This window comes from Vanessa atalanta, chromosome 10 (genome assembly GCF_905147765.1).
Source record: "Vanessa atalanta chromosome 10, ilVanAtal1.2, whole genome shotgun sequence".
In the NCBI taxonomy this organism is placed as follows: Eukaryota; Metazoa; Arthropoda; class Insecta; order Lepidoptera; family Nymphalidae; genus Vanessa; species Vanessa atalanta.
Genome location: NC_061880.1, coordinates 3,897,801 through 3,918,256, shown reverse-complemented (window position 1 = coordinate 3,918,256; position 20,456 = coordinate 3,897,801). Strand labels below are relative to the sequence as shown.

The 20,456-nt window shown below is 32.2% G+C and overlaps 1 protein-coding gene across 1 annotated transcript in view; it reads right to left on the bottom strand.

The window, feature by feature from the left end:
- Nucleotides 1-2,268: 2,268 nt before the first annotated feature.
- LOC125066892 (transcription factor collier) overlaps nt 2,269-20,456 on the bottom strand; it is a 53,904-nt gene continuing 35,716 nt past the window's right edge. Inside the window, exons 8-15 of the mRNA XM_047675205.1 lie at nt 12,893-12,974; nt 9,823-9,967; nt 7,727-7,884; nt 7,182-7,308; nt 6,403-6,494; nt 5,686-5,860; nt 4,595-4,720; nt 2,269-2,576 (exon numbers count right to left, since the gene is read on the bottom strand). Coding sequence (XP_047531161.1) covers nt 2,473-2,576; nt 4,595-4,720; nt 5,686-5,860; nt 6,403-6,494; nt 7,182-7,308; nt 7,727-7,884; nt 9,823-9,967; nt 12,893-12,974 — 1,009 coding nt within the window. The 3' untranslated portion in view covers nt 2,269-2,472. The remainder of the gene's footprint in view (nt 2,577-4,594; nt 4,721-5,685; nt 5,861-6,402; nt 6,495-7,181; nt 7,309-7,726; nt 7,885-9,822; nt 9,968-12,892; nt 12,975-20,456) is intronic.

The following is a 20,456-nucleotide window of genomic DNA, read 5'->3' as shown; positions in this document are numbered from 1 at the left end:
AGATCACTTTTTTCTTTTCAATTAAATCTTCAAATCCTTTCATTTTTCTTATTATTATGTGTAATTTTACTTTAAAATTCATTTATAGAAAAATTATAAATATAAATTACAAATATACAATTTATTTCTTGTTGTTTTGTATACATAATTGTTTATTAATTCGGCATAATTTCCATAGTGGACCAATAGCAAAGTAGTGTTTCGACTCAGATATACTGAGCCCGGTTCCTTTGCCATTGAACATTATATCTAAAATTTAAATTGTTAATAATTATTTAGTACCTAAGTGGCTATTAGATATATTAATTGTCTTTACTTTGGAAAAAAATTGAAGGAAATAACAATAAATATAACAAATAGAAAATTAATTTATCTCAACATTAACAAATTATACAAGTAAGATATTTAATAATCAATGATAAAAACAAACTAACCTAATCTGAGCGCGGAAGGTCGCGCGGAGTGACATCCGGCCGCGTGCGCCGCACACGCCGACAAACGAGTGCAACTAAAGACTCATTTGGATTATTGTAACGTAATCCGTTTACAACAAATTGCATACTGTGTGAAACTAAAGACAATTTTGTTAAAAGTAATTTTATAGAGTACATTCGAATCGGTAGGCCTTGTAATAAATATCTTAATCCAATTGGGTATAAGGTTACAAACATTATTATACATATATATTTAATTTTTGTAGGTTTTTACAAAAAGCGCAAAAATATTTTAAAATAACAGTTAAATCAATTAGGAATATTTTTGTTCGATGTTTACAAATATTATTCAGAAAAATAGATGATAAATAATTCTAGTTTTGAATGTAATAAAATTTAAATTATGATAATTAATTACACAGACAGCTCGAACTAAACATTACCGTCCGCTATTTTATGTTAATTCAGTAATACAATCCCCATTCTTTACTGACACAATTAGGAGCAGCGATAAACCCATGCATTATCTAGTCGTGGGCAACAATGAAAAATATTACCCTTGGAGGACAAAAATTGTTAGTATAATATTACAAGTAGGGTGAAAAAGGTAGCATGTGCGAAATCACAATAGCTTAAACTATTTAAGTTGATGTTTTTGTTCGAGTTACGAGTATGATGGATGGGTTGCACCCAGTGTGTACCGACCCTTTCGATCGAGAACTACGGAATGATGATGACCCTTGTTGGTAATTTTATCTGTATTGGATATATAATTTAGGTTATCTTTTATCTTATATTTTAATCGTAGGAGTTTTTTTTGTACCTATTAAAAAAAAGATATAGGTTAAAATAAAACTTCGCATTATGTATAAGTAAGTTTTTAATATCGTGTTTTGTGATATTTTGTTTCTTAATAATTACAATTTACAAGTCTTAATCGATATACAATAGTGTTAAATAATATGTACTATATAATAATGTTATATTCAGAGAGACCTTGCTCAAAATACAGTTTACAGAGTTGGGTGTGATTTTCAGGGAAAAATATTATATAGGAATCTACACGTGTTTTTTTTTCGTATACATTTTGTTCATTTCAAGAGATCTCTCTCTTTCCCCGTTTCGTTGTGATACAAAAAAGATATGTATTGTTCCAAGATATGAGAATTATTCGACATTCAATATCTACCTTACATTCGTTGTTACGTTTACAAATAACGCATGAATTTAACTTAAAATTTAAATCTAATCAATTCGAATTGAAGAATCGTAAAATTTACATATTTTTATACAACTTTACTTACAATAAATATATCACAGATTTTACAAAAACAAATAAAACAGACACATGTGTGAAAGAGATTAAACTTTTTACATTCGAGCCCTGAGGGTTTTTGATTAAAAAAAATCTTGGGCTTTTATAAAATCTACATGACTATTTTGAATCTAGCAACCGATCTATGAAATGTGTGAGTTTAGGTAATAAATTCTAATATTTACAGGTAAATTACAATAGTATTTACATGACATTACCTGTGCACGCCGCCATATTCGATTATCATTTTCAGAATATAAATATAATATTATAAGAATCGGGTAACTGATGATGATCACATCTCTATTAAATACAGGTGCCATTTATAAAAAATACAATTGATATTGTTAAAACATAACGTATTTAAAGACACGTGGCGACAACGGAAACAATCATTTGAATTCAAACATAAATAAAATCTTCCACAGTATATAAAATATTTACTGCAATTAAAAAAAAATGACATATTAAAAAGCCGATTTATAATTATATTCTTATCTATTTATATTATCTGTGGAATTTACAAGACTATTTATTAGCACGCAGTGCGTTTAAATTTCGAACGTATTCCGTATGAAATGATAAAAAATTTAAAATGTATAATTTCGTTGGCAACAAACGTATGCGTCACGTGTCATTAATAAAAAAATAATAAAGATAAATATTGCAATAATAGTAAATTTCTTATAGTATAGCAAGTTAATTACTCAACGTAAAAAATCGTTACTTGGAAGCGAGCGGGGCGGTCTGTGCGTATTGTTGCGCGCTACACGTGGGCAGCGAGAACGGGTTGACGCTAAACGGCGACGACACCAGACCGCTCATTCCTGTTGACAAGATAACACTAATTACTCTATAATCTATAGGTATATATGCCGAGATGGCCCAGTGGTTAGAACGCGTGCATCTTAACCGATGATTTCGGGTTCAAACCCAGGCAGGCACCACTGAATTTTCATGTGCTTAATTTGTGTTTATAATTCATCTCGTGCTCGGCGGTGAAGGAAAACATCGCGAGGAAACCTGCATGTGTCTAATTTCAACGAAATTCTGCCACATGTGTATTCCGCCAACCCGCATTGGAGCGGCGTGGTGGAATATGCTCCAAACCTTCTCCTCAAAGGGAGAGGAGGCCTTTAGCCCAGCAGTGGGAAAATTTACAGGCTGCTAATGCTAATGCTATATATAATAACAAAACCCACGGTTGTTCCCTCAAACTGTTCTAAGGAAGAGTAAGCGCTGTATGTTACCCGTGCAAAACCGAAATGGGTTACTTTATTAAATAGCTGGAGACTACATACTTTGGATTAATGACTGCAATCTCAAGAACTACCAAGTCCGTCCATGGATCGTGAAAAGTTATATAACATTACGCGACTACAATCTTATTATTTAATTTCTCTTGACAAAGACAGTTTTTGTTTACTTTAAATTAACCGTGATTAAGTACATTTTTGCACCTTTCTCAATATATTTCTTGATGATTACTTCATAGATATCTTTTTCGATATACAATTGTACTGGTGATTGAGGCCTTTGATATTAAAACCAAACTAAAAATATTTAAAATCTTATACTCAAAATACAATTATCGCGATTAAAAAAGCAACATATATCTCATTAATAAACTTTTTTTAAAATAGTTATTTTTTAACAAACTTCTCCTTATTCGTATTAAGAAAAACAAATCGAGCCATAACTTTATTTGACCAAAGATCGTAATTCGTCACACACACACACATGGGTATTAAACATAAACTAAAAATTAATAAAATAAATATGTCATAGGTGTGTAAAGCGTGTAAGCAACAAATAAAGGCGACACAGAAGCAAAACAATAAAAATAAACTACTAACACTGGACGGCGAGATGTTGCCAATTTTGATGTTGTAAATTACGAGGTGGACTATTTCTGACGACTGCGAACGCACTTCTGGCCTTCCCTTTGCCAAGCCCGTCACTGCATTTCGTATGAGTGTTTACAGGACATTCATTCTTACACTCGCCATTTCTTTCAGCGTAATACTCGCTATCTTTCGTGCTATACATGTTATAGTGTTCGGAGGATATATGTCCGTTCATGTTCGCCGGATGGTACGGTCCTAGAGACACTGGACGGGATAAAGAAAACAGGAGTTAACACGAAGCGACACATACACATGGCGTGCGGAAGCGTTTGTAATGTGGTATAAAACTTAATTGTGTTCCAGGATATAAGAGCGAGCTTAGATTAAATGAACTTTGTTTCAAAGTATTTTTATAGAATCATTTTTATAATAAATAAAACATTCAACTATGATTACAAAATTTAAAAACATACATTTTTCTATTTACAAAAAAAATATAGATTTGATTGTTTTTAGATTTGAGCTTTAAGTGTATGAATTATTGTCTCTTCAGACAAATGATCAAATTGGAAGATATTGAGTGACATTTTAATTAAGGCCTTTTTTAAATCAATATTTTTTCTTTATAATGACGGGATTGTTAAACAGAAAATAGAATTAGCGTAAAAGGTTATCAGGTAGTACAGTACATTTGTTAAAAATATGGAGCAATGTAAATGGACTGTACTCTATTTTCGCCAGTCAGTGTGATCTAAAAAATAACTGCTAACAACTAATAATTGATCCAAAATCTTTGGTATTAGGCCTCAACTACGGTCGCACGCGCTGTTATGTGCAAACCGGGCTCCAAGAAATTATTATCTTAGACATAAATGTTTACTTACTATAAAAATCGTTCATTATATCTACAAGCTCGTACGTACTGTGACTTTGTCAAATACAATGATTCAAGCGAGGTTTCTGAGTAAGACTTGTGAGTAGAGCGCAGTGGTACTCACGCGAGGAGGAGTTGAAGAGCGAGGAGGGCGGCGCGGGGTAGTGCTGCGGCGCGTAGGCGGCGTGCGGCGTGGACGCGGCCGAGCAGTAGCGCGGCGACACCGAGCCGCCGCTGCGCGCGTACTCCTCTAAAAGAAAAATCCTGGGTCAACACCAAAGTATGGTTAGCCTCTTTCGTCGTTAGTCGCTAATCTAAGCTTGTTTGCTAAAGTCGGCCTCATAAATGAGAAACTATTGATCATTAATCATGTTTAAAACAAAATACAGTCGAATTACATTGTCATTCTATATAGCTGCTACCCACCGAATCAATTCGAACCGATTATATAACTTCTGTAGTTAGTCTTAGTAAAAATCATGAAACAATGCAATCGAGTTTTGTTAAATTGTTTTTTTGTACATTATGCAACATTAATTACTGTATCTCCTAAGTAAATTCGAATACCACAATGGAACATTGAAAGGAACGGATTTGCTTAAAAAAATGAGACAACATAAATTAATCTGAACCCGCTAAGTATTTCGGGTACTAACTTTCTGAAAGTCGAAAAACTCTACTAGCTGTAAAAGGAAAATTTGCCTAAACATGATTGACCAGGAGTGATATATTTAGGGGCTGTTATTATCTCGCTTCTATTTATAATTTACCGAGATGACCCCGTGGTCAGAAAACGAGAAGTGAACATCACAAGTACAAAACTAAACAGAACCTACTAAACTTTCATGTGCTTAATCTGTATTCATAATTCATCTCGTGGTCGGTGTTTCACCAGATTTTTTTAAGAAAACGTCGTAAAAAAATTCACAAGGGTTGGATGAAAATCTGCCACATTTGTAACTGCTCGAATTGATCCTGAATTTTGAATACTCGATAATTTGATTATCAAGTATTCAAAATTCATTCAAAGTATTTATGATTACTCGACTCAATAATTTTGAACAATTATTTTTAACGCGCTAATGCGCGTGCTGGTATAAGATTCAATCCTTCTCAGAAGGAGCCTTACCAGCAAGTTGAGCATTTACTGGATGTTTTTAATTTACCCTATTATTTAGTAAAAAACAATACTTTTGGCAATCAACAAAGACTCACCTTCAGTCCACTGCGATGCGGCAGTGTCCTGTACACTGACAGCCAGCTGCCCCGTGTAAGAGTTGAACGGCATACTGGCGGGCGGCGAGCGCGGCGCCCCGAGTCCCAGTTGGTTGTTACGAGGCATAGAATACAAAGCCTCCGCTAAATCTGCCGCTCGCTTCAGTATTATTTCCTTTTATAAAAAAAAAAACGAAGGCTTAATTTTATTTTAAAGTAAATGCTGTGAATGTCTAATATCCTAACCGAAGGATGATTTTTGGGAGGTATTTGTGTTTAATACACCACCAATTTTGTAAATTAGTACGTTATGTCCCTTGTGCTTGTAGTTACACTGATTTACTCACTCTCAAATCGGAATACAACAATACTAGATAAGTATCGATGTTTGGCGGAAAACTACGTGATAAGTGGGTGGTACCTACCGAGTCTCACCAAGTAAAACATCGCAAGGAACCCTGCATTTGTCAAAAGTCATGGACTAAGTCCGGTAGTAAATATTTACGTGCTGTTTCATATTTACTACTCTTAAGAAATACTGTAGTACCACAAACGACATTTAAGATTTTTTTCCAAATAAATAAATAAAATCTAGTACAAAATTCACAATAGTATCTTCATAACTTTCATTATCCATTCACACGGTCCTCGTTTATCATTCGCATAAAAACAGATTTCATTGTATATTTTACGATGTCAGCTATATAAAACATTTACCTTGGGCAGTTTTTCAGGATCACCCGGATGTCTCGGTATAAGTTTCTGTAGTCTCTGGAATCCGTAATCTATTGTCGGCTCGTTGAGAGCTGCTATGCGCAACAAGAAAAACAAAATCAATCATTAGCTGCCCCACTAACAAATGAAAGCCTAATTGATGGATCGCTATCGAAAGAAATTGCGTATCAGGGATTACTTTCTGGCCTGTTTTGGTCGTTCTCGATTCTTCTTTGTATGTTTGTATATTATACCAAAAGTTCAAGTTTAACATTTAATATATATTAATTTAGAAATGATTAATTGTATGTATTGTATTCGAACTGAAGTTGTAAGATTTATTTTTTATTCTGACAGCATTTTCGTGATCATTCTTTGGCACTAATTGAAACGGTGTCGTCACGGATACAACTGAAATCATTTATTTCTATTTAAGTAAATATTTTTTATTCTTACAACTTAAAAAATAAATTATATTTTATTACGTAATTATATTAATTTAAAAGTTGAAATTGTGTAAAATTTTAGAAAAGTTAAAAAGTCACTAAAATTGTAATGAAATGTAAATTTTTTCTTTGTTATAAATAAAATAATATTTGCCTCATTTATCATTTATCAGTTATTCAAACCTAATTGGATTTTTCTGCCAAGTAATTATGAGAATAAAAGAATGGCGATTGTACTGTATTTACGTGCACACTTTTGCTGTATGTATTCTACTTTCGTGCCGGCATGGTCTATATTAGCACAGATATGGTATGTATATATATATATTTACTCACAAACATAAACAAATCTTCCAGGTGCTCCCTTACAGAATTGCTTGCTCTTATAAGAAAGAGTAACTTCCACGACGCCGGGTATGTGTCGTGGTGGAGTTTGTACTCTAATCGCGTGTGACGTTATAAGCTGTTGACAAAATACACGATTAAAGCTTTTACTAAATTAATTATTACATAAATAAATTTAATATTCACTATCGTCGCCTCCTACTATCAATCGTCTTAAACTTACTGATACAAATAGGTTATCATTGCTGTTAATCCTTCTAGTAATTAAGTTAACTTTAAATAATTCTTTTTAATTAGAGTTGTTTTTGAGTAGCTTTTTATCTTATTGCAATAAAGTAATACTTTTTTTTACGATCGATAATATGAATGACCGTGAGTGCAATTGGAATGGAGATGGCTCCGTGGATAAAACACGCCCATCTCAACCGAGGATCTTAATTGCAAATTATCGCGTGCTCAATTATAATTCACTTCGTGCTTGAAGTTGAAGTGACTAAGTCGTAATAAGTATTGATTTGTAAAATGTATTTACTCACCTCGCTCCAAACTAACATAGTTCCGAACACGACTTGGAGACCATCGAAAAAGTTATCCCCTACTATTATGACCGTAGAACCCCCTGACGTCCAGCCTTCGCTCGGAGATATTGCTTTGATGCATGGCGTTGCTACAGGCAACGGTGGGTATAGCCCCGCTATTGATAAAACAAACAATTCTGTTCACTAGTCCATCCACTTTAAAGTTGAAATTTCTTTGATAGATACAAATTTTAAAATAACAGTTACTACTGAAATAAATAAACTGAAAACTTTCAAATCATATAAATAGCGTTAAAGTAATAAAAGCCTTACTGAAGTCGTTACACTACTAGTAAAAGTATTTTATGCCCAACAACTTATAAACTTGAATAAACGCCAAACTGCTAAAACTCACGCCGTCCCACTTGGACGTTTATCTTTCGCTGTATCGGAAAAGGGACAATCGTACCTCGTTAAAGTTACACTTGCTTACCATTGTCAACTATATTGATAATTGATAATAAATTTTAACACGATTCAAATAAAGTCGGAGATAGAATTGAAATGCAACGGTTGTTATGACATTATCGAATTGTTATTACAATTGCAAGGTTGTGAGGGGGACACGCGTCGGAAGACAACAGGGTGAATCTGAAATCTTGCGAACAAAACGACTCGGTAATAAAGACGAGAAGAGAAAGTGAATTTAAGGGGACGAAAGAAGATTACGTCGGAGGTACTTTTTTAATTTAAGTAATAAAAACATTTTTTTTTTCTTTTCCCCTGCGAGTGAGTAATTAATATTTTATATACTTCGTCTAGTTTCATCGGTAAATAATGAGGGTTGAAGATAACCTCAACAGTTTTCCGTATGTATTTTTGTCTTCATACACTGTGGAATAATAGGAATCAATGGTAGTACCCAACGTATTTTACCTAAAAAAATTAGGTAGGTATATCTTAAATAAATTATCATATTTTTTTTGACTCTTTGTATCTGACAAAGCAGTTATTGTATCTGACTATTGTAATTGGCAAACTTAAATTTTCACTCATTAATAATTATATATAAATAATTAATAAAAATATATTTCAATATACTACATAATAATATTATGTAGTATATTGCATTAATCTTTAATGAAGCATCATATAAAGAGTTGGACAGACAGATGTCAATAGGCCTATTAACATTGGTGCTGTAAGACATATTAGCCATTCCCTACATAGGCAATTCGCCACCATCTTTGGAATTTAATATGTTATGTCCGTTATGCCTGTTGTTATAGTATCTTATTAACCCTTCAAACCAGAACGCAATAATACTAAGTATTGCAGTTTGGCGGTAGAAAAAATTATGAGTGGGTGGTACCTGACCAGAGCACAAAGCTCTACCACCAAGTTGAATGTGTCCCTCAATCTTATGCATGTCCATCGAAACGTTTATCATTTGTATTCCTAATTTTATTCTATTCATCCGTGGTATTTTTATAATAAATACATTAAAAATATACAACAATACGTTTAATATACAATATGAAATTTACAGATGCGACTCGGGCACAAACGAACAAGAGGCACGTTTAAGTATACACTAGAAACTGTTATGTAACTTAGTTTCCTATTGACCCATAGTTTTTTCAAGACATTATTCTTCTAATTTATCTCTCTTCACGTTCGCCTCAACCACCCATCGCCCCCTAGCGAAATGTCTACTGTGATTCCTTGCATACAAATTACATCCTCAAATCTTGTATTATGACTTTACATATTTGCTTTAACGCTTCAAAACATGCCTACTGCTATACATATTAAAAGCAACGTGACAAAATAAAAACGGCTGATAAAATCGACGAAAATAAGACGGTTGTGTGTAATTAAAAATTAAAAGTAACGATCATTTCAAATAAAGTAATTAATTAAATCACGATTTAGAAAAAAAAAGAACAAATGTAATTAAAATAAATGAAAAATAAAAAAGAAAACATAAATATATAATAATAAAGATAATCCATTTGGTTTAGCGTTAGATAAAATTCACTCGCTTCTCGATTGTACTCGTGACCACAGATTATTATTAAAATGAAAATTATAAAAAACAAAACAAAACGTACAATTAGGCTCGGGCGCGGCGTCAGTACCTTCAGACGGATCAAGTCGCTTCGCTCGTCTCCCGTGTTTACTGTTATTGTGGACGAACATGTTATCCGATATCGCCAGCAGTGGACCGTCCACCATGACTTGCGTTGATATCACCACCTGTGAAATCGAATGATTTTTACAACTGCTTATTAACCAAAGACAACTAGTTCAAATCGATAATCCTTCAGAAGCGTGAAAGCCTGCGTATTAATAAACTATACCTTCTCAAGTATGAAAATTCTGTCCATTCCACTATAGGGAAGTAAATACTTTTAATTACATTACCAAGCAGCAAATATATCTTATTTTGATTCACATTAATATTAACATTTATGACGTATTCAATAAATAAATGAAAATACTTTATATAAAAGGATAAATAAGATATACTAAAGAGTTTATTTGTTTTGTACTTCGTCTCTGATTATAATTTATACAAAAACATGGTAACGTCATTCCAGAGTTAATTTCATTCTATTTATAAAATATTACGTGAAATCGTACACGAGTCATCTATTTTCAACCCGAAGTTCAAGATCATAGCGAAGGGATACGAAAATAAAACCCACCAATTTTCGACCTGCATCGATATCGTACAAAAACGTGCGCATTCCGACGTAACACACACATGGACGTCCACACAGGGACAGGGATGAAAGGGAGAGTCCCTGGGGAGGTGGGGCCAGCGTCTCGAAATGGACGAAGTAGTAGGTATGCAAGGAAGTGCATTGTGCAAACGTGTATGATGTGGGTGGTCTTATTAGTTATCTATATATGTTCAATATTATATTAAGGTGCCATTTGCTATCATAATTAATATAGAGATAGTAAAAAAACAAAATATGAAAAAAAAAAACATATTACTGATCTCAATATAACGAATATTTCAACTTAGCTCTGTGTGTGTGAGCTAAGAGTAATTAGAATGATAAAGCAATAACGCCTTCAGGTATCAAGATTAAATTATTTAGGTCTAGTATTATTGTTAATCGCGATTAAAAAAATAACTCTAGAAAATACAATCATTTGTTTTTAATAGTACGTCGTTTTAATTCATACCTATAAAAGTAAATACTATTAAAGTGTGATCATTAATCATTTGAAATTATGATTTACTTGTAATCATAAATTATTATTAATTATAAATATTATAGAGAGCTACAATATTACTACGTAGTATCCAAGACATTATAAACGCACGGTTTACATTACTCGCTTATATTCCTTACCCTTGAAATGTTGGGGAAAGACCAATGAATTATTCAATGACACACAGAAAGATAAATATAAACACAGGGTACACGTTCTATGTACAATCGCTTATGCATATTAAAATGAACACTATATGCAAGTAACACTAAGTTCTATATTTGCTTAAAGTTGGTTAGAGGACACGTAAAACAAATATATCGAAGGCATGTGAGGAAGTAAATTTGTACTCATAAGTAGACTCTGAATGCACCTTTACGGTTTATACAGAGTGCCGAAAATATTTTGTAAGTATGTATATCTTGAATTATATTTATATAACTAAAGATAATTCAAAATATATTTTTAAAGAAATGTGTCAAAATAAAAAAAGGCATCTGATATTCATTTTATGTTTTGACATTTTTTCTATATAACTAATTTTTCAAACATTTTAATAGACGATTGAAAAATAGACCTTAAAGGAATAAATTATAATTATTGACATTTACTTTTAATTGATTTAAATTTTTAAAATTGCCAAAATTAGATTTGGTTATACGAAGTAAAAATCAAAGACGAAAAGATCTCGAGTAAATAGATAAACTCACATAAATAAATTTAATTTAATCCTACCCCTAAATTGGAGGCGCTTCAAATATTCAGCAGCCGTGAATGCAACCCTTCCTTCAGCTGAGGGTGATACGAGTGAATGGTACAATTACAAACGGTATAAGTCACTTCAGATATTATTTTTTTAATTATGTATATATATATATCTATATATATATATATATATATATATATATATATATATATATATATATATGTGTGTATGAAAAATATAACAAATCTTAAGGAAATCTAAAATCATCATCTGTAAATAATATAAAAATATAACTGATGATTATTTAAAAATGTAGTCTATTTAAAGCACGAAATTGTCAATACATTTTTAGCTTCGAAGATAGTCAATAAACAAATAATAATATCTTGAAAACTACACATACGAATATTTTAAAATGTTGTATCGAATGTCTCTATACTAGGATTAATATAAATTATAATCGAGTAGAAATGGCTGATAACTTTTACAAAACTTTACTTCACTTATTAACCATATTAATTCGAAGATAATTCTCGCATAAATTATTTTAGCAATATATCATTTTATTATTATTTATTTCATTCAAATAGTGTCGTAGCATTATATAATTTTATAAATCGTCTTAACTTAGACCAAAGTCAAAGGAATACAGTCGAAAACAAGATCGGCACTTTTACGTGATAAATTTTATTAAAATAAATATATATTTCAAAAATTTTACAGCAAGAATTTGAATTTCCAATTAGAATGTATCTTTTTTAATTCAAATAACATGTTCTTTCAATATTTGAAGAAATATAGAATGGAATTAAAAAAAAATTATATATCCATGTCTGGTATTTACAAAAAAATCTGAGTTACTTAATAATCATACATCTATTAACTGAGATAGGAACCGAGAGATGGATGGAACCAGGCGAGACGACGAAGTTTATCGTTTTGTGTATAAAATTAATCTCGTGCTTGATAGTAAAGTATTTATAAATATTATCAAATTTATTAAATATTATCGTAAAAAAAAAACTGGTTAAAACCAGTATAGAAGACGCGTCGTGTCATAAGCTCTAATACTTCTCTTTAAGAAGATAAAGTACCAAAGCTTCAGGTAACTATTAATAGTATTTCCATCGTCAATTGGTTTCAAAATGTATTTATTTTCATGCAAAACAATCAGCTATCGAGCTTATCACTTGTTTCATAATCGATTTCTAACTTGACTTTGCATGTGAAATAAAAAAAAAACTTACTTGAAACCTTCTCATATCCCGCGGGTTGCCGGCGTTTTTCAAACAATTTTGATTGCATTTCAGGAAGAATTTTAGAAAAAATCTGAAACAAAAAACAAACCGTTATTTATATTTATGTTTCTTATTTTGTAAATGATGAAATGTGTTGATAATTTAAGATGGTTTTAAGAACGTAAATATGTGAACTTGTGTTGTAAAGTCTAATTGGGCGGAAGATATTCATTAGTCTAAATACAAACATATTTAAGTAACATACTAAAGTAAAAATATATATTTAGCTACAAATTAATAAAAATAAACCATTATATTTTTTAACATTGCACATCTTAAACTAAGGCCGTGAAAGCCCAGTGATTAACTGTGTATCTAAATTGAAATTTCAGGATTGAAACTCTGGCCATTGTGGTTTTTCATCTGCCTAATTTGTATTAATAGTGAATATCGCACCCGCAGATAATGGGAAAATACCGTGAAGAACCTGCATAAGTTGGATGGAATTACAGGTGTGTGTTCCATATACGGGTTGCAAACGAGCAGCGTGGTAGAAAAGGTTTCAAACGTATTCCTCAAGAGGAGCTACATTCCCCGGCAATGTAACATAAGCTTAAGCTTAAAATAAACTTACATTTAAAAAAAAAATAATCCTACTAACTCGGTAAGTTACTTATTAATGATTTCAATTTATTGTCGCAGCACCGAAATCGCTTTGGAGCACATCTCCCAGCTGTTTCCACTTCAGTAGAAACCGTAAACTCCCTATTATAGTATTAATTTGTTTCTCGCGTTCACAAATTTGTATCTTCCGCTCCTTCACGCCCGTTTTTGTGAAACAGCAATTAAGCGTTCGAGTGCGAAGTTCACAAGTTTTTGTCTAAATTTAGTAGAGAAAAAATATTACGAACCTTTTACATGAAACTGTTAGCTTTAAACTAAATCAAACAATTTTCAATGAAAGTCTATAGGCTCAACTACCGGCATATCGGATTACACACAATAGTTGATCTTTGCAATATTGGGTGTACGTTTCTGACATTCAAAAATAGGCTTTGTTATGTTGTGTTAAGGATCTCTCGGGATGGAGGAGTAAGTTGGTTGGTGCGTAACGTAGAGCGCGCGATCAGGCAGGCGATCACGATGAATGCTTTAGCAGAAATATTTTACATAGCCTCCGGCACCGGCAATGCCGCCACGCCGAATATTGCTGTGCCAACAGATGTGGATATAGCGAGAGTTGCTACAACTTACACACGCACTTTATAAATATTCACATGAATGTTAATACCTAAAATGGCTAAGACGAGTTCTCATTGCATAAATTACTTCATAAGTGCCTTCAATTATAGATTGATAAGGGAAGAGTGTTCTAGATCGGTTTTCTCATATTACCGACAATCACTGATGTTTTTTTGTAATTAAATAAAAAAAGAACATTTAAATAAAATCTTGGTATTAAAAATAATACGTATATGTTTAAAAAGAGGTGTGATATCTCCTCAATAAAAGTCAACACGGGGCAGATATGAACATTGTGCCGCGAACGTATTTGTAGAGCCCGCGGCATCGCACATCTGTCCGCATTATTTATGTTAAACACCTTATGTCACAATATTGCGAGTTAGTTTACACGTCAAACGCAACCAAATAGAGGTATGGAGATTTTATTTTAGAAGGAAAGACGAATGGTATCTGTCATATTAAAAATATTAATAGTTGTATTGGAATCATTGTTTTAAACAAGATTTCAAATAAGAATTTTTGGTCATAATCATATTAGATTTTTTTTTCAATTATACTAATACTTATTTGAAGATAGCAAAATATACGTGAAACATTTATATAAAATCGGTATAGTCTTTAGGAATCCACAAAGGTCAACTGACACCGGTTGTACGTTTAAATTACTCTTGCGGTCAGCCCTAAGCCCTGGGATAATAGCGAATGCCGCTAAGTAAAATCTATTAGACGGACACTGCTTATTTCTCAACAAGAAATAAATAGGCTAAAAATGTATTTATTTATCACGAATAAGCTATCGTGCATTGGTACCAATATACTATATATCATTAAAATAATGTACATAATATAAAAAAATAAAAAAAACCTAACCAATAAAGTTCACATAAAAATACTTGAATAATAAATATATATTTTTTTCAAATATTTTGATTGATGATTCGCTTAAAGATTCGTTCGTTAAACTAGAAAACTAACTAAAATTGTATCTAGGGAAAATGTCGGAGTCTACTAACTATTTATACTAACTTTAGCTTAGACATGGTGCACTGTTCGCAATACTAGAGACTCGACAGGTGCTAATTTATACGAGGCAAGTCGTAATTTACGACTACGACGCCTTATGTGCCGCTGAATGAGGTTGCTCTAATGAAACATTGTGTAACTCTTTATTTTTGTTACTTAGTTTTACCAATTCATACTCAATTTCATATCTAATTAGTTTTTAACGTTTGTATCTAAATATAGTTTGAGTAATTACAAATATAATGATATCAAACCATTACTATTGTAGAGACATATAATCAGTTCCATCTAGGTTTAGTTTGAAATAAAGTAAGACGGAAAATCATTGCACTATAGGTACTAGGGGTATTAAAGCATCTTAGTTTTTATGGCGGTCCATTGGATTTAGGAATGGTAAAAATTTCTTACGGCACATTGTCTATGGGCAGTGCTGTCCATCAAGTAGTCAATTTGGCCGTACGCTTACATTTTTTTTTTAGCATTAGCAGCCCGTAAATGTCCCACTGCTGGGATAAAGGTATCCTCTCCCTTTGAGGAGAAGGTTTGGAGCATATTCCACCACGCTGCTCCAATGCGGGTTGGCGGAATACACATGTGGCAGAATTTCGTTGAAATTAGTCACATGTAGGTTTCCTCACGATGTTTTCCTTCACCGCCGAGCACGAGATGAATTATAAACACAAATTAAGCACATGAAATTTCAGTGGTGCCTGCCTGGGTTTGAACCCGAAATCATCGGTTAAGATGCACGCGTTATAGCCACTGGGCCATCTCGGCTCACAAATACTATCGTACACTTACAAATACTATTAAAAAAAATGATCACACGCGGTATCGTTGTAGATAAAGTTATTTTTAATATGATTGTTGTGTTTATTCATTTTAAATTCTACATCTATAAGCATATTTATAATATAATATTTATAATTACTAATTTCCAAGCTCTTAGAGCAAAGGTTGGTTTATTATTACAGGGAGCTTATACACATTTTTTTTAGTAAACTTATTTTACAAAAAGAAACAATTGATATGAAATGTTTTTTATAATTCAAAAGTCATGAATTTCCTATTCATTAATGATTGAGCATGATCTTATGACGCATCGAGTTGAGATGGCCCAGTAGATGAGATACTAATATCTTAACCGCGGATGCGTAATTACCACTGCATTTCCGTACTTATTGGTGCTTTCTATTTCAACGTTTGATAACAGCGTGGTCACATGCATCCATAAATTTACAATTGCAGCGTTTGAAATATCACAAGAAATATTATGTCGCTTGTACGTGTAATTACACTGTTTCAATTAACCTTCAAACCGGAACAAAGGCATTCAAATTATTGCTGTTTCAAATGACTGTCATGTGTACGTGAGTAATACTTACGTAGAAACATCTGAATTAAGTCTAATCGGATTAGAAGGAAAACCTTCCATGGATGTAATTATTTCATAATTCATATCAACTTGACCGCATTGGATTAGCGTGCTGGAATAAACTCTGAACGTTCTTCACGTGAGAACTTTAGCCCAGCAATGGAACTTTGATGTACACGCTCCAATCGTATCTTTATTTTATGAAAACTGTACAGATAGATTGAAATACTATTTTAACTTGGATATTATACAATTAATAATAGAAAATTTAATAGGTTTGTAAAGTGTGATATATATGATGTATTGTTTAATTTAACTTAGATATACAAACATTGTCTGATATGAATAAAACCTTTTAGTACGAAACTTAAACCAGTTTTTTTTTTAAAATATCTATAGTATAAAATTTATCAACTTATATTTCCTTATACAATTTGTGTGTGTTTCTGGAAAAAACACAAGAAGATTTTATATGGAATACTGCAATCGAAAAAAAAAAAACTTCTAACCGTAGTTGGTTCGTAGTTGCGTAAGAAACACTGCGACAAAATCAAACTGTTCCCAATAAAAGCGCCCGCCTATATAGAAAATATTTACCTATCGCATCACGAACAGAAAGGTAACTGTATTTTTCGTCGTAAAAACTACCCCTGGTTTTCATCCCTTCTCGTATATTATATAGCCCTATCCGTTAAGGCTTATCTTTTGATATCAAACGAAATGTCGTAAGCGACATTGATTTTTTTATTGATACTAGGAAGACTGACGAGCGAGTACCTCCTGATACTAAGAACATGGGCTGTGTGCTACAAGCCATAACGTTATTCCTTTGGTATATATTAATACGAAAGCCGACATGGCTCAAAACATCAACAACGCGGATCTTACCCAAAGATTGCCGGTTCAAATACAGGCAAGCAATGTTGAATATTTTGATGCTTAATAGTGTTTTGTAAAGAAAAAACATCGTGAATAAATGTGTCATATAAAATGTGTATCTACATAATAAGCTCAAAATCTTGTCAAGCAGAGGAAACCTTAGCCTTTTAACAGTCGATCACTTACAGACTATTGCCTTATGTAATAACACTGACTCACTTATCCTTCACATAAGCGGGAAATTACTTTTGAAGGACACTAGATACTATATCTGGCATAATATTAAAAAGGTAAATATTATTATGAGTAGGTATCATATAATTATGAATATATCGAAGGCTACAACAGTAACGGTAAAAAGATAGAATCAAAGCGAGCGGGTATTTATGAGGCTTTAAGCATAACAAGGATGGATAACAGGAAGGATGTAATTTATTTCATGAACTACGGAAAGGTATTTTTTTTTAATATCTTCAACAAGTGGGCTAAGATTTTTTTATAATATGTATAATAAAAAAATATTATAATTATCTTCATTTATTTTTTTGTTTAAATGTTTTATACATAATAATTATTCTGTGTCTTTTAAGCTTTTGGTATATATTTGTATGAAAAGGGCTTAATAACAATTAAATTGGTTCATTATTTTGTATAAAACGCTTACATTTTATAGTTTTATTTTTACTCGCATATTCCCAACTATACGTCGGAAAAAATCTACTACGGCATTAAGTCGCGGTGAGGGGGCGGAGAGGGGCCTTTCAAGTCGGTACACTTGAATGCCACCCGCCTCACACCCCGCCCTCTATATACTATGTTTATTTGCATGGATGTTCCTTTCAAATAGTTTAAAAAGAAATCCATATAACACGTTTTTATTTATAGAAACGTCTGAATATTTAAAAATACCTACATATTTTTTAACTATAAAAAATAAATACAAGTAAAATTGGTTTTTCTTAAAGATTTATTTTTATTTTTTAAAACATTTCAAATGTAAAAGTATAAGGTTCATTACAAATTGTATTGAAATAAAATTAATTTATTTTTATTTGAATTTTCTTTCACAACACACTTAACCCTGAACTAAACTAACTCGAGCAATAACGATTGTCGGAAATGTTGGAGCAACAGAAAACATTCAAACCCGAAACCGCATTCGGCAATCGAACGTTCGCGAAGAACTCGCACTGACAACAAGCGGTCTCTTATAACTTTTCCCTTTTAACCTTTCGCCCCCCTGCTCCCTCGGGAGGCGGTCCCCTGGGCCCGCGACTCCCTACGCCCCGCTCCACTCAATACCGACACGCCATGCGGACGCCAAAGATTAAGTAGCCGGAAGATTGACTAAAAACATGTGCGAACGAATTATTTAAATATAATTTATAAACACAAATTCAGGTGTGTCTTTTTTGTTTAATTTGAAAATTAGGAATAAATAAAAAACATTTTTGCATTGAATATATAATTTTCGTTTTATGACGAGTATCATTTCATGTTTTTAATTTAAAATATATTTTTTTAGAAATATTTATTTTATCAAAAATATGTTCATTAATAATATACACATCAACAACAAAAGGGTAAATATGTTATTTCCATAAATTTATTTAATTTTTGTGACGTAAACATTTAAGTGTTAAGTTATATCCGCTCTGCGAACTTTACCCGTGCGGGCAAATAATCTTTGGTTACGTGCGACGGGCCTATAACGGACCCAGTTTTCGACTTTGTTTTTCCGCGTGCGCCTATAGCGAGCGTTAATATTTCAGTACGTACGAATTCAAGGGTTAACTGGTCCCCGTCTCTGATGCGTAAATAGAGTACAATAACAACGATTTCCATACGTATCATTCATAGGAAAATGTGCATGAATTCTGTAAGTGTTGGGGAATTTAAGAAGTTTAAATTAAAAAATTGAAACTTGCGTATTTAGTATTACGTGTTACGAGTATTCAAGTTCAACCATACCTACGTATAGTTAGTTATATAGCACATACGCTTATAAATTATAATTTACTTTATTGTTTATATAAAATGTTATTATTTATTTATGTAATAGAAAATATCTTTTACTATTAGTTAAGCACACACGGCTTGGAACTTATTCTATCATGCTACTCCAATGCAGATTGGCGAATGACGTATGGTAGATTCCATAAAACACATGTAGATTAAATAGAGATGTTTTTTACTATTTTAGCCACTAGATCACCTCGACTTATTTGTTATAAAAATAGCAGAAATGCAAACGTAAATTAAAACTGAGCGGTTACAAAACAGTTTTTCAAATATACTATAACCGTAAGTTTTGACTACTTATTTGAATAGTTTAAGAGAAACTGACGATACTTTTTTATGTACGTAAATTATCCTTAAGAAGGTATATGTATATATAGCTTTTATAGCTAAAATAGTTTTTTCTTTGTGCCGAGTGAAGGATATCGCGACGAAGAGTCGTTGTCATGGTAACGCGATAAAACCTCTCCTTTCATAGAGCCCCGCAGTAAGCGTAACAGTTTGAGATAACTTCACAATAAATATCATCAGTCATCCTGCCTCAATTATTTTGATAATTGTTTCAGTTTCGTGAATATTAAATATGATAATATTTTACTAGGAAACGACAGACAAGCAATATTTAAAAATAAATTTTCCGTTTCACATCTTTGAATAAAAGATAAGAAATTAAAAAAAAGTCATAAATTTATTATTTTATAATAATCATTATAAATAGGTACTATATTAAAATAATATTTTTTATAAAAGTCTTTCAAAGTATTTTTTTCAATTTAAGGCACAACAAGATACTTCAACGTTCGTTTCCAAAACGTATTTTTAACATTTTCTATATCCTCGAGGTACGGCCGAGTCTAAAAGTGCTCGGCGTATCTTCCAATTGACAGTACTCGCTGACATCGTCCAATCGCTCGTGGCTTGTAAGCCTTTCCCCGCTACGGAGCTCAGCTAAAAATACCTACGTTATATTTCCCGACCATCCGCTTTTTACAACGAGTTTACCTATTATATGTAGTGACGTAGATGAGCTAC